Raw genomic sequence first — 16153 nt, 5'->3', positions numbered from 1 at the left:
TTACATAAAACTCTTCACAGCTGACAGCAGTTCTATTTTTAAAGTTTATTCTGGCCCTTAGGTGGGAAGTAATTTGTATAAGTTATTCCCTCTATATGGAGAGAAGCAGCATTTTTCACCCAATAATCAGATCAAAACAACACCACTTTCCGAGTATGAGAAATGGAAACCAATTGGCATGCTTACCAACATCAGGCTCCTTGTTGGACGTTGGTGCGCACATATGTACGCAAGCGTGCAATATATTCCTATTGCCGTCGCAGCGTTCTTGTAGAATTGCAAGAATCTGTTGTTCTGTAAATATAAATCATCAGTAAAGAAATATTATGGGTGTTATCAGAGTTAGAAAATTAAGCTATTTACTAATTCAATAATTTGTGTGATTTATTAAATTGAAAAACAAAAAAATCTTGAAAATTCGATATCTTTTGACGAGAGAAATACAAGCAGAGAGTAAATTAAAGGCTTTTTAAATAAAGTTACAGAACATTTATGTGACAACTTACTGTTTGTATCAGATTCCAGTTGATGCAACAGTTGTCTGACACCATCGAGGTCGCAGCGCAGGACGCGCGGCATCATTAGTTGGGGTTCAGGAACCATGATAATTAGAGCTACCTGTTAATTTTAAAATTCATCATAAGCAATTACTTTATTAAAAATACGTTGCGCTGAACAAATTCCATGGTTTGTGTTTTATTTGTTCGAGGATAAGTAGACCTTATTGAGGGTCCAGAGCTCATAACTGGAGATTGTGTCGATCACAAGATGTTGAATGAATATGTTTCGCAAGCACTTCTTGATAAACCATTGTAGCTTATTGATGATAGTATATTTCTATGTTTAGTAAACAGAAGTAGCAGACAAATAAGCAATCTAGAAAGTACATGGAAGTTCGATATATACCAAATCAGCGTTTCCCATCATGTGGGTCGCGACCCGGCAACAACACATGCCGTGAATACAATATTATGTTGATGTTACTTTTTTCCTATTGCTATGTACATTATGATTAAGTAAGGTAAGTTGAAAATTACAGCCGAGGCGATATTGCAGAGCTCGAGCCGTAGACGAGAGCTATAATAAGGAAGCAGAGGCTATAATTATCAAAGCGCACGATATCATACGACGTTTTCTATCACATTTGAGAGTAAACACACTTTCTGAAAATGAATTTGCAGCTTTGCTTGTTTTCCATCTCATTTTGATACGCTTGTCATTTTTGCATAGATAGGAAAGTGTGCTTACCAGCGCTTTTTTTTTAGGCAAATGCACCAAAAACAGCCAGTATTACTCATAAAGTAAATTATTATTTTAGTGTTTCTGATAATTACAAATGGTTGTCATTTATTGTCAAAATTATTAAAATGAAAGAATTTTATCTCACAAAGATAATTTTATTCATAACATTTTGAGCACTTTTCTGACATAGAAACTCTTTGCTGAGATTTAAACAAGTACCGTTCGTTTTTAGACGGACGATAAAGGTTTTATATTACATTACGGCAAATGTGCGTAATTAGATACATTACGATATTGTAATTGTTGAAATATTAGATAGTTTACAAGCAAATGTGCTATAAAGTATCTTAAACATATTATCATTCATTTATTACCGTAAGTGCAAGAATAGTTGTTATTACTTGTATATTTAAAACTGTAAGTTAGTGTTGATAAATAAATAAACAGGGTAAAGTTTACCTGAGATTTTAAGGCAGGATGGTGCGGATGGTGCTGGTGATGGGGCTGCAGCGGCAGGGCGTGCGCCGCCAGCGCTCTCGCGGGCGCCAGGTTCAGTGGCGGTGGCTCCCGCACCGCGCCCACGCAGTCGCGTGCCACGGGGTACAGGGCTCCGTTACCGTCTAGCATCATCACCACTGGCTCGCTTCCCTGATTTCATTATTATTATATATTTGACATTATATATATGATTTCATATTCATATAAGTCCCCTCCAACTAGTCGGGAAAGACTGTATTAGGAGTGGGTACGACAGTAGACCAACAGGGCGGGGATCGAACCCCTCGGTAAAGAGTAAAAACGCTCTTACCGTTAAGCTATTGAGTCTCTGATTTCATTATCACTACCTACTATACTTCTGGTATTTTTCATAAACAACCAACACTCATAAACATCAACTGGCAAAACTTAGCTAGAAATAAAAAATTCCCCACTTCCCATGTAGGAGAGGAACGTACTCTTTTATCATGCTAAATACACCTTTCTAATAATAGTCTGCGATCTAAACCATGAATGGATAAACAAACACACGAAACTATAACGGTTCCCTGTTGATAACGTCCTTGTCTATATACGGTCACTTATCACGAAATATTGAAAACCGTACAAAGATGAATTTCGCAGCAAGATAGTTTATAGTTAGTAGACATTCACTAAGATCGGGTTTTGCGACGCTACCGGACGAAGTCTACAAACTAGAGTTGTGTATGTGTGTGCCATTATTACAATAAAACTCACCTCAGCAGCTGTGGTGAGCTGAATGGCCTGTCCATTAGAGTAGCCCAACAAAGCGCTGTTGTCCGTTGGGAAGGTGCTGTCGGTGAGCGCGCGCGTGGTACCCACCGCGTACACCGCGTACGCCAGCGCGCCGCCCGGCCGACGCACCACGGCGTGCACGCCGCGATTGTCCACCTACACGTAACATTTCCAATTTAACGGTGCTAATGCCAGCTCCACATCAGTGCCGTGAATTCACGCGCGAATTCTTGCCATAAGTTCACGGCACGGGTTCATGCCCTCCACATCTCATTCACGTTTGTAACGGCGAAGTACACTGGCGAGGGCCGTGAATATGGATGTGTATGCGCGAACACCGCGCGAAGGAGGCGCGAACCCTTTGTCGCGGTACACAATACTCTGGACTCTGGGAACAGGCGTAAATGTGCGTGAATCCCGCGAAAACCGTTCACATTCATGTTCGCACCTGTTCACGGTACTAATGTGGGGCCGGCATAAGACGCGCGCCAAGTGAAAATAAAAAGACATTGTCGACCAATCGGTGACATTTATCGCTGCCTGCTTAGTCCCAATGCAACGAAAGATTTTTTTTTTTTTTTAACTGCCGATACTGGTCGACAATATGTCTTTTTCACTTCACGAGACCAATGGAGACAGTCGCACAAATTATTCGCGGCTTCGCGCCAGCTGACAATACGCTGTATCTTTATACAGCGTATTGTAAAGCATATTTTGTAGTAAGCAGACAGATATAGTTTGTAGAAGATCAAATAAAATCTTCTGCTGTTGCTTGGCATCCAATATCAAGTTGGTGTTAAAGTAGTATGTGATACTAAATAATATATCTTTTAAGATTAAAATACTCACCGCAATTGTAATAACAGTCAAGTCAGGTGGGAGTGAAATCTTCCTTGGTGCTCTCTGCAAGCAATCTGGTCCGCGAGGCCCAGCAGAGCCTCCTGCACCCCATTTCACGGCCACCAAGTCGTCTTTCCTAACTAGTCTACAATCTTGCAACAAAGCAGTCCAATCCTCAGGAGTGGATGGCACAATCTCTTTGCCATCCTTTCCAACTGTAGGGAAACGAACTGCAGCATAAGCCCCGTCAACTTTCAACACTCTGCCGAGCGGCACACTCTTGACGTCTTCAAGGAAAACAACTTCTTTCAAAGGCCACTCTTCTTCGTCACGTTTTGAAGAACCGTCGTTCGATGAGCCTTCTTCACCGCGCACGGTTACTCTTTTAGCGCGCTCTGCAATTAACATGCTAGTCATTTAACAAAACTATACTACAGCCTTTCTTGATGAGTACTGTTTACCAACAAACAAATTAATCTTAAATTGAGTCCCTTATATTGCATCCTTACATGATGACCTAGCTAAACTTATTTATTGATAAATACTATGAAGTAGCATACTAGTGAAGCTGTTTTTTTAAGAAAAAAATTGTTATGCAGTTCGGCTCCTATAAGTGAACTTGTCAAAACCTTGAAGTTATGGGAAATACTGTGCAACACCCTGTATATAAAAAAATAAATGTTCTCACTGTGAGATGTGCTGGTGTCACTGCACGTAGAGGAAGCGGGGCTGGGTGGCGGAGGCATGTCCAAGCGGTCGGCCATGTCCTTGTTGCTGTCTTTGCCTCCATCCTTACTGCTGTTGCTGTTTGACGATGATGCTTTCACTGATGACACTGTTAGCGGAGACTGATTCTGTAAAGCATTTCAAGTCATTTTTTATACTGCCGTTTCGCAACGCAAAATACACACGCACTTGTACGCTACTTATACTTATAGTATAAAGATTGATTTCTATCGAGTCCTTTGCTTGGTCGGTATTGAATACGCTGCCTAGCTTATTAATTAAAATAATAATCGCTAACCATATTATCCATATTAATATTATAAATGTGAAAGTGTGTGAGTGTTTGTTTATTTGTCCGTCTTTTACGGCAAAACGGTAGAAAGCTAAAAATTGGTATGCAGACTAAAAACCGCGTATAATTTTTTTTCGAAAATCCGCCCCCAAACCCTTAAAAGAGGGGGTGAATTTTATATGGGACTTTTCGTAGTTTTCAAGGTAGGATTGGTGTAGGGTTGAGGTAGGGTAGGGTGTGGATAGGGTAGGGTAGGGGTAGGGTAGGGTAGGGTAGGGTAGGAGTAGGAGTAGGGTAGGGTAGGGTAGGAGTAAGGTAGGGTAGGAGTAGGGTAGGGATAGGGAAGAAGTGCACAAAAGTCAAAGCGAAGCTTGATTGGATACCTAGTATGATGTATGCCACACAACAAGTACAAATTAAAATTTTAAAGATCCAAAGGCTAGGATACCTAGTATGAACTTAAATATTTGTGTATAATAAGACCTTATTAATTATTATCAGGTCATGACACGTAGGTATAGTCGGATGCAATCTTTTGACGTTTCCGAACATCGTGCACTAAGCTGCGCGATACCAGATTATAGGTGCCCCGGTTACGCAGGGCCACGGCGGCAGGGCATCACCCTGCACGGAAATGTATGAATATTATATGCACAGCGCATAGCGGCACCCGCACCTTATTTCGGAGACATCATAAAGATTCTATCCGAAAGGGGGTATCGTATAAATCGGTTCGACAAAGTATGACTATTGTCACATCCAGTTTTACCTGTCTTTACAATGTGTCGTAAAGACTGAGGGGAAGTCGGAGGGGAAGAATAGTATTGGACGTGTTCAAACGTTATGGGTTACATTCTTAAAAAAATGTTTAACCTGTAGGTCTCTCTTGTCTTTGTCGGAAATAGAGCGGTCGGGCTGCGGTGGCGGCAGCAGCTTGAAGCGGCAAGTATCTGACAGGTTCCAAGCCGCGTTCTGCAAGATGCCCACCTTGGGCACTCCGGTCGACATGTTGAAGCCTGGAAATAAATAGCAAAATTTTACAAAATTTTATTTACAGATAAATAATTTAAATGATACGTGTCTAAAGTTTTACAACCCACAATGTATGCCACACGCCAAAACTTCACTTCATAGAATGTATGTCTCTCTCTCTCTCTGTCGCACTCGATCACCCTTTACCACTATCACTCTTCATCTCTCTCACACAACTTTTGGTCATGAGAATAGGACAAACTTTTATTGTTAAAAGTACACAAACATATCACTCCTTGGTTCATCACACACTCACTCAGCCACACACATTGACCCTTGCTGTCTTTCTGTCTAATTGACCGACTTCAAAAAGGAGGAGGTTCTCAATATGATTGGTATGTTTTTTTTTTTTGTATAGTGTATTCAATATTTGTTCAATGTTTCAAAGCAAAGCATGATCAATTTAAAAAAAAAGAATATTTGCCATATCTTTTAAATATGGCTAATATTCCCATTACCCTACAACTAGTCTGGAAAGGCTGTATTATTTTTTAATTAATATCAAATTGAATTAAAAATAGTAAAAAATACAACTACTGTTGATACTCGTACAAAAACACACACACACACACACACACACACACACACACAGACGCATACAACAGTATCTAATAGAAAACGACAGAGAAAAGAAAGTAGTCCCGTTGACGTAACACTCCAAATCATTCCAAAAGTAACATACCAATGGCTCCAGGCTGGTACATGGGCGCGTTTTTCATGGTGACACTCTGGCCAGCCTGCAAATCCTGAGGGGTGCTGGAAGAATGGCCGCGCTGCTGCTTGCGAGAGCGCGCTCTATGTTTCTCCCAGAGCCGAGCTCTTTGTCCCAGTGGCAAAACACCCCTAATGAAAAAAATGCAAACATTAATAACTATAACTATAATATAAATACTGTATTTGAAAACGAAATTTTAACAAACATATTTATTATAAACATGGATTAAAATTTAAGCATCAATTTACTTCAAAGTAAAGTTAAAAATAAAGTAGCAATTATTGGGTCCACTATACTATGAGCTAGTCATTTATGATTGAAAAAGCTTGGGTTATTTTAGGGTTGTATACTCAGATTCAGATCACCCAGTCAACCCGCCCAAAAAGTTTTTAATAGACTTTAGTGAATAGGCAACTTCGAGGTAAGCATGCTCTAACCTAGACCTCATCATTGCTATTTGTCAAACATGATTTTAGTTAAGCGTTAAGTCTACTCTAGTCTAGTAAAGATAATTGTCTTGACTCTTGACAGAGATATGTTCAACATACAACGCCAGCCAGATAGACAATAAACTCACCACCAGTAAAGTGTTCCAGATTCCAGTTTGGCAACAGTGTAGAGTGAGCAAACGTGCAGAGATATCGCCTTCTCAGCGCCAAATTCGGTGAAAAACTGTAGAGGATGTTCCAAACGCGCTGCTCCAGGGGCATGCGCTGGAAATAATAATGAAAATTAGTATTGCACATTATATACAGGTAAAAATAGCTATGCAGTTTCTATAAGTGGACTTGTCAACGCCTTGAAGTTATAGGAAATACTCCAGAGCATCCTGTATATTAACTAGGCAATTATCACTGTGAACAATATCTATAATTTATTTCATAGCACTAATGATTAACAGATGGGGGTATATATTCTTAATGTCGGATCTTAAACCATAAACACAAATTGCGGAAAACTGTTAATGTAGTACACTGTAGCTAACGTAGTTTATTACTTACCGATCGATTCATCCAAAAACGTAGAGATCCGGCCCGCGTTAGTGAGCACAGAGACGCGTATACCGGCAGCACTTATACTGACAATTTGTTCATTGGGTGTTATTCCTAGCCAGTTGCCACGCGGATGGTAAATGACACCAGAGGCCTGTCGATGAAAAATACATAAAATAACATTACAAAACATGTTTACTACTTAATCACACCACAATCCCAACAGTTATAGGGATATATTTTTAAAACGAAGTTTAACTTAAAGTTCTCTGAATAAAAAAACCGCATATAGCGTGCTGTATTATGTGACAATATAACTTGACAAAGAAAATAACTTTTGACGTGACAACGTCTTATAAATTGGTTTGCCGGGTGACACTTCAAGAAACTGCGTTACGCTCCGCTCACGTTATGCGCTCACAATGAGAGCGAGTGAATAAAATTTTGTTAATATGAAATTCAGTGCGAGATTCTTTGTATAAATTAATGTTTTAAATATAATTCTTTGTATAAATAAATGTTTTAAATTGTTACTATTATTTCATCCTTCTTCCTACTATACGAATGAATATTCACATTAAAATTATTTTACCACTCAAAGTCGTTGTCACGTAAAACTTTCGCCTGTATACCGACTTTACAGGCAACCAATTTTTTACTGATATAATCAAAACAGTCACAAGTAGGGGTAGGGTAGGGGTAGGGTAGGGGTAGGGCAGGGGTAGGGTAGGGGTAGGGTAGGGGTAGAGGTAAAGAAGGGTAGAGTAGGGATAGAGAATAAGTGCACTTATGTCACAACGAAGCTTGACCGGGTCCGCTAGTATGATAGATACTATAGATACCTACTACAAACCACCGCAAAAAACAATCACCAAACAAAACAATGCCAACAGAAAACAGATAAATAATATGCACAAAATAACCAAATATTATCAAATTTACGTTTATTTCGGACTATTAATATACCTAATGCCAATTTATAAGATATATACAAATGGGTTGACAAGTCTTTCCCTCCGTTTATCCACTGGGGATATTATATCCACCGGCGTGCCCATGCGCGGTGAGTGGATAAAACGAGTGTGGGGGATAAACGTTTTATCCTCTCCCCGTGGATAAATTTTTCCCTTGCCCGTGCTAGCCCTGCACCCTGTATTTCAATTTGATACTTCTAGGTGTTCATGAGTTTTCCTCATGAACGTGTATAGTTATTATACTTGAAAATTTTTAAAAATATCTTTTTATATGATTTGACTAAAAATTCTAGATTTTTGCAAATTTTCCTTCATCTATGCTAGACATTCTTTATTACAAAATTTCAAGAATTAAGTTAAGTACCCTGTAGGTTTTGATCATTTTGCTTCGAAATTCTATGCTATCGAAAATTAGCAATTAAACAGTATCTTTTGGTGTTGTTGGTTTAGAAGTTTGATTTTTTCACAGCACTTTCAGAACCCTAAAAAGACTAATAAACAACTTACGTCGTTACGCTGGTATGGGTGTGCATCGGCCCAGCGCCATTGGTGCAGTTGGCCATGGTTGGAGATGGCGGTGAGTTCGCTGTAGGTGGCCGCGATGTGCGTGAACCGAATGCTGCTGTCCCAATACTCCAGCTCTTCAGACACCCATAGAGGTGATGCAGACATGGACTCCTTTTTTTTGTTTTCTGAGAAAACATTTTTTTTACATAATACTGCACAAATAATAACACTTCTACACATTTCAAGTTATCTTAATTTGAGAGAGTCTGCATTGCATTCTCTCTTTAAACTTTGAAAATAAAAGAATTGTCGATCACCTGTTAATCTAGTCAATATGTTGAAAAACATGATAAATACTAAAACCGCATATACAACTACGTGTACTCATTCAATTCGTCATGATTTCTACAAAATGTGCAGAAATTTCTGGCAAGCAATTGTAAAAGTTATAAGCAATTAAAGATTTCAAATTAAAAAAGGGTAAGTAATAACCCTTTTTTTTATTTAAAATCTTACCTATATTACTTGTTTATTTCCATTATTATAAACTTTGAATGGAAATAAATAAGTAATAAGTAACTCCAAAACTTTTAGAGAACTAATACAATAAGATTCTTACGGCCAGTTTCTTCATAACTGTAACGTAAGTAACAGTCAAAGTAACGTCAACGGTCTTAATCACGGAAAAATAAAGTCTTCTTTACTAGTTACTACTTTTACTATTACTTTAGCTTTACATGAAGAAACTGGCTGTTAAAGAAAAGGAAATTGTGTAGTATATATTACCTCCATCCTTTTCCCAGGTGTTGTCCCGGAGTGCAGACTCAAGCCACCGGCGCGGGCCGAAGTATTGCCGCTCGCGCCATCGGTTGAACTCCGAGGGCCTCTCCTGAGTGGAGCTGCTGCCCTCGCGACTGGCGCCGGCCCGACCGCCGCCGCTGCCGCCGCCGCCTCCGTTGCGACTGTACGATAATTTATTACTACCCTCGAACTTTGAAAAATATGTGTCATCGACCACTGCATGAACGTTTTACTTGTATGCAATACAAATGATGAGTGATGTTTTGTAATTGTGGCGCAAAATTTATACCCGAAATGAAATTTATTTTTCTGCTTATTAAGAGTAATTTTGTCTTTACAACTGTCACGCAAAATAAAATTGATGCTTTTGATCAAGTTATAAGTGCTTTGGTGCTTATGTAACAACACACGAAAGATATTTTAATTATTTGGGCTGTAAATACAAAATTCTCTCAATAATTATGTCGTTCATGTAGTGGCTCGATGACACAACAAAAAAAAAACTGAGACATGACAAACTAAAAAAAATAAAAAAAACTAAAAAATAATACACCCAAACACAGAACGAAAATGGAAACTGCGTAAGCTGGTTGCGTGCTATAGTGGGGTCGAGGGCCTCTTTAGTCTAGTAGTAGGTAGACGAGGCCGACGAGCGTAGCTTGACAGGATACCTTCTTAAAGCCGCGTACCCGAAGATGTCCTCCGAAAACATGGCGTCGGCGTCAATGATCACCGACTGGTCCTGTTGCGTGGCGTGGAAACCTCCGTCCAGTAGAGATATGAGGTCCTCCGGGACATAGCCGTCACCGCCTTCACCACCCTCGGGCTCCTCACCCTCTTCGTCGTCGCGTGAAAGTAGATTGTTTACAGCCTGATTCACGTCCAGGTTTGTACGCTACAGACAAATAACTTCCATATTAATATTGAATAAAAACAGTCTCAAAAGTGTTTGCAAGCTGAGCCTAACTGACATGAATGTATTTTGACTTGGACTAATCTTCAGAGTAGTTTTTACTACTTTTTGTATTTTAACAAACTATTTAGAATAGCATAAATTGTGTTTGTTTTACTTCTTCCACGTTTTTAGCTAGTATATCAGAATCCAATTGAAATCTAAGCCAAGCAGGGTAAGTATGTAATAAAATCGCAAGCCTAGTCAAACCGTTTATTATTTAACTATTTTAAAGCAAGTGGCATAGCAAAACAGCTTTTTAATTTTTGTGTTTTACCCGTAAAAAACGGGGAGAATATGCTAAGCTAGGCGAAGATTGTTTGATTGTAAATTTAAGGAAATAAATAACTTTAAAAAAGGAAATATTTAAATTAATCAAAAGGCAAATTCCACGCGAGAAAAGTCGAGTGCTTCCGCGAGTCAATACAAATTACCTGTAACTCCCTAATTATGAGGCTTCTGCTTTTGCCCTGTAAGACTACTTGGGCCTGCGTCACTAGATCTTCAGGCACAAAGGGTGCTGGTACTGCAGATACTACACGACTAGATCCCGATGCCCCGATTATCACGCCCGTAGCTCTGCTTGTAGAACCTGCATACACGTGAAATTACTTTATAAAAGAAAAAACAACATTGAATAAAAAAAAACAGAGAGTTAGGTTTTTTGCACATACCTTTTTTTTAAATATTTATTTGAAAGAGCTTAGTCCATAAGAAAAAAATTCAAGCACTTGCATAGTTGTGGTATGTGAGAAAAAAATTATATTAAAAGTGAATCCATAATACTATACCTTGTGAACTAGGAGCGGCACGAATGGAATTCCTCATAATTCTTGCCCTGGTGCGAGGTTGTTGTCTTGAACCACATCCGCCTCCGCTCCCGCCCTGCTTGCCCCCGCTCGTCCCGCCACCGCCGCTCCCCCCGCCGCCATTTCCCCCATTTTTACTCGCATCGGCTTTACTCAAGTCCAATCTGTCAGGTATGATGGAGAACGCAGCCCGGCATATGGTGCCATCTTCAAGCAAGCAAGCGATATGGGCTGGCCCTGCTGCAACTGCCCGTACGCCTCTTAAGGAGCTGAGTGCAGACGGCGCAGCGCCAGTACCATATCGATTCCAACGCTCTGCTACTTCCCGAAGTCTACAACAACAGAATTAAAATAAAAAACTAAACAAACAGGATTCAACCTAGCAGAATGGGTCGGAAAGAATCAAACAAAAGGAATAGGGTCCTACACAAAATTGTCGGCCATTACTTGCATATATGTGTGTAGCAGATCTCATATTCATTAAAAACATGATGTCAGAGGCAATTTTGGAAGGCAGGTTCTGCTTTAGATTTAATCTTGAATTAAATCTAAAGCAGAACCTGCCTTCCGAACCGGTGGTAGAATCTTTACAAATAGTCAACTGACGTGTCAAAAGTGCTTGTAAACTGAGCCTACTTGAAATAAATGATTTTTGATTTGATTTGATTTGATTTAAGGAGTATCTTAGATTAAATATTGCACAAGTAGTATTCCAGACCCAAGATGATTCAGGAATTCAAATTTTTTCTGTTCATTTACAAATAAAAATTTGTTACAAATAGTGGTTAATGTATTAATTACTCCTAAGCTGAGTAATAACAAGGATCATTTATATTTAATAATAATTATAATTACCTTGTTCTTAAATTAATGAAAATAAATTTAATTATTTAGGGGTGCCTGCTAGTTAAGTATGAAATGACATGTGTTATCTACCTTTTTGTTGTTTTATTTATTGTTAATTTATTTGTTGATCAACATTCCACTTTGGCTATAATAATCATAGTACTATCAGATGATAGTGATTGTACAGAGTAAAATATTGCCTAACTGGATATGATGGAAATCTTACAGTAGACCATTAAAATGTGTGTATTGTCAATAGTTTTAGTTTTAAATCCCATTAAAACTAATGATGTATGAGAACAGACCCAGATTTACTCCACCTGACTTAGTGCAGGTAATGGAAAGCACATAATTAAAAAAAACAATTACTGTGTTTAATTATAACATCTTAGTTATAAAGGACAACAGGCAAAATCTGACCCACTTTGTAAAAACATGCAAACAATAACCAAACTAGATTTAGATAAACTAATTATGATTATATGTATTTTTTTCCTTTTCTTTGCTGTGGCAGTAATTATAGGTCAATAAAAAAATTAATGCTAATTCAAGATATTGTAACATAACAACTTCAACTTTGAATTGATAATTTACAGCAACTATTATTTGTTCACCAAGTGGTGCAGTTTTTTTTTATTCTTTACAAGTTAGCCCTTGATACAACTACAATCTCACCTGATGATAAGTGATGATGCAATCTAAGATAGAAGATAGGGCTAACTTGTTAGGAGGATGAAAACAACATCATATGCTAAATCGCTTGTAAGTGGTACATTTTTATTGGTAGGGTGGTAACTAGCCAAGGCTGAAGCCTCCCACTAGTCAGACCTGGACCAATTAAGAAAACCTTATTAAGAGAACTAATTTAAATTAAGACAATTATGCACATTTGTCTGCCTCAGTTTTGATGCGCTAGTGCCCTGTCTCTAGTATAAAATATATCATTGATGAGAGATATAGTAACCTAGAGTCCTTATTCTATTTAATACATTTCTATTCTAACATTTTATATTTGTATGACCTGGGTAAAGTTTTCATACTTTGGAGCCCGTTGTCACTTAATACAGCTGATTCTAGATATTGGAAAAAAAATATACAACATAATGTACAACTCACGAACTGAACTTCTAAAAAATGTACTGTATTTCTAAAACTATTTTTGTAATTTTCTGGATTTTACACAGACAGAAATAATTTAGTTCTGTGCAACATTTGTAATTTTATACTACAAAGCAGATAGTAGGCTATCCTGCGAGGCCTTATATCTGTGTGGTGCTATAAAGTTACAGACATTAATGTGTGTGCAGTCTCTTTCTGTCTATGTAGGTTCTAAATTTAATGCAAATAAGTTGAGCTATTTTATTGTGCTTGAATATCAAATACCTAAACATACACATTTATAATATTATAATGAAGTGCACCTCAGAACCCAGTTGAAATAGATTTTGATATTTTTTATTTAATTTCTGTTCTACTACAAATATTACCTATTAAAAATTACTCTGCTTAGTAACCATGTGACTAGGGGAACTTTAAAAATAATTAAAGTTTATTTTTAGCATAGGAATTTAATAAAAATATAAATCAATAAACTCTATTCACAATAACTGGGTTATAACGCTGAACTGCTATCTTTTACTTGTAGAATTAAGAATTTTTAAATACTACCTATATTGAATTAAATTAAATGATAAATAAAATGAAGAATTGCAAGAAGTCAAGTGTTTATATATTTATTTTATTCTATACAAGTTTCTTTGGTGTAGATTTTCTATCAATAATAAACTAGCGGACACCCGTGACTTCGTCCACGTGGAAATCAATGTAAACTTTCAAGCCCTATTTCACCACTTATGAGTTTGAATTTTAAAAATTTTAGTATATATTATATTTTGTATTTTTTTTTTTTGATTTATGGACCCGGCTCCTGCACAGTGAATCCATGGAATGCTAAGATATTCGTCTCTCTCTCAAATCTTAAAAACTGTAACTCTAAAAATGAAGGACTTTCCATACAAACTTACAACCCCTATTTCACCCCCTTCTTATTTTATTTTCTCAATAAAAAGTATCCTATAACCTTCTCTGTATTATGGTCGTAAACCGTGCCAAGTTATTTGAATTTATTCAGTTGTTTCAGCATGATGCCTGAATAACAAAAAAAACACAGACAGACAGACAAAAAATCGAAAAAAATTTTTTTTTTACCTTCTGTATCGATTATATAATGCCTCCCAACAAAATATTTAAAAATATCTTTAATGTACAAAATGTATAGAATTTGTATTATAAGTATAGATTCTAGATGGCGCTGGCATCTGTTATGCCACGGTAACATTTGGTGATACAAATGGTATAAGTAAAATCTCAAATTGCAAATAAATGTATAGTATATTATAAGTATTGATACTACAACAACTATATAATAAATTAAAAATGAGGGTATAGATCCCTAGTCATTTCACAGCTATCAACAATTATAATTAATTTGTTCTTAATTTAATCAAAATAAATTTGATTAATAAGCTAAGAACAATTAGTTTTATTTAATATGTTTTAAATAACATTTTAAAAAACAAACAATACATAATTTAAAATAAATAAGTTATGAAATGACATGCGTTTTCTACCTTCATTTCTAATTTGTTTGTTAAACAGTACACATGAGTAGGGCTGTAGTATAGGCTAGGGATGCTGTGGGAAGATGTTATAAGAACAATGAGTTTAGGACCTAAGAGTGACAGGATGTTATTTATATTTGAAAAATTTGTGGTATCTTTGTAGGAACTTCATATAGTATTTGGGAAATGGGAATCACATTAGTTTTATAATAAAAAAAAGAATAACTAAATTATTTGTCATGTTAGAAGCATAGGATAATAATTGTTATTAATTATGTATCTGATAATAAAATTATATTCTATTGTGTACCAGTATTTTGGATTTTATAAATACGAATATGAAAAAATAATATAGCAAGACTTGTTGAAAATGGGGTTCGCAAATTAATCGCAGCCCGAAACATCGAGACAATTAATTGTTATTTAAAGATTATGTCATTAAACATCTAGCAGCAGGGATAATGTAACAAAAAACCATGCAACAGCCATATTATTGAGAAAACTAAAATTCTGACAGCTCAAACAGGTAGAGTCACCTAGAAACTTCGGAAACACCATCATCTCCTCATAAAAACCGTTTCTCATCAACATTTACGATAATTATCCGCATTGAACATCCGTTGATGGTTTTCATAAGACCAACGTAATGGAGTCAACTAGAAAGTTAAATAATAGGCTTACCTATCTATCAATTGATCCTCTGTTCCAGGTAATGGATGAACTACAAAATGCATCGAAGACATTTCCCCGAGATTTAGTCAATATAATTTTTCAAATCACATCCACATATGCGTCCATCAAAAAGCTGTAAGAACAAAAGAACACTTTTATCTAAAATTCTTTTCTAACCACCATATTTCTTGTGGTTCCTCTCAACTCTCGTTTGGTTTCAATCTTTCAATAGCGTTTTTCGTTCTCAAATACATGTGAGTCGGTACATGACGAAAAAAGAAAGAAAATATCAACATGGCTTCCTCTCTCAATTTTGTAATCTGTGGCTCAAGAGCTATATTTTATCTGTGGATAAAGAGCTTTATTTATCTGTATTCGTGGCGGTGTTGCCATATGTAAATGTATCGTAATCTATAGATTTAATGCCATAATTTAGACTAAATAAAGAAGGATCTGACTCGCTAGGAGTTACTCTCTGTCAAAGATCAAGAATCAACGATCTAACGCGTTTATAAATACTGTTGCTGTAGAATCGATATTTCATTCTTGTAAAAATGCCGGATTGTGTAGTCAAATGCCAGTTACGTACACAAACCGGCAATTTACCGGTAGAATATTCTATTATTTTTTATTTTTTACTGTGAAAGGAGCCCTTTCACCATGGCAAAAAACTGGGAATCTTCAATTGGGTCAAGCTGTACTTTACACCCCAGCCATTGTTCACCCTCTACCAGGCTCAGGTCAGAACAGAACTCAGGAGTACTGCAGTTAACTCTCGGATGATTCTGCGAAATAGAGTTTGATGCATTAGACTCGATAGATCACCAGGCTAGAAGGATCATTGGTAATAATTTGACCTTTGACACAGCCGAAATCGC

General features: G+C 37.0%; 1 protein-coding gene across 8 annotated transcripts in view; it reads right to left on the bottom strand.

Annotated features, from left to right (window-relative positions):
- LOC112043296 (E3 ubiquitin-protein ligase UBR5) overlaps positions 1–15569 on the bottom strand; it is a 46946-nt gene extending 31377 nt beyond the window's left edge. For 7 of the 8 annotated variants that reach the window (XM_024078622.2, XM_052891415.1, XM_024078625.2 and 4 more), the window contains exons 1-16: positions 15285–15569; positions 11119–11468; positions 10762–10919; positions 10047–10270; positions 9361–9536; positions 8575–8759; positions 7103–7247; positions 6679–6814; positions 6069–6229; positions 5228–5370; positions 4025–4190; positions 3346–3731; positions 2479–2652; positions 1702–1890; positions 507–618; positions 187–294 (exon numbers count right to left, since the gene is read on the bottom strand). In XM_024078622.2, coding sequence (XP_023934390.2) covers positions 187–294; positions 507–618; positions 1702–1890; positions 2479–2652; positions 3346–3731; positions 4025–4190; positions 5228–5370; positions 6069–6229; positions 6679–6814; positions 7103–7247; positions 8575–8759; positions 9361–9536; positions 10047–10270; positions 10762–10919; positions 11119–11468; positions 15285–15346 — 2875 coding nt within the window. In that variant the 5' untranslated portion in view covers positions 15347–15569. The remainder of the gene's footprint in view (positions 1–186; positions 295–506; positions 619–1701; positions 1891–2478; positions 2653–3345; positions 3732–4024; positions 4191–5227; positions 5371–6068; positions 6230–6678; positions 6815–7102; positions 7248–8574; positions 8760–9360; positions 9537–10046; positions 10271–10761; positions 10920–11118; positions 11469–15284) is intronic. The other variant, XM_024078626.2, reaches the window with a different exon arrangement.
- Positions 15570–16153: the final 584 nt, after the last annotated feature.

The sequence above is a fragment of the Bicyclus anynana genome, chromosome 4 (genome assembly GCF_947172395.1).
Source record: "Bicyclus anynana chromosome 4, ilBicAnyn1.1, whole genome shotgun sequence".
NCBI lineage: Eukaryota > Metazoa > Arthropoda > Insecta > Lepidoptera > Nymphalidae > Bicyclus > Bicyclus anynana.
Note: the sequence above shows the minus strand (reverse complement) of the source record. Positions and strands in the feature narration are given on the sequence as shown.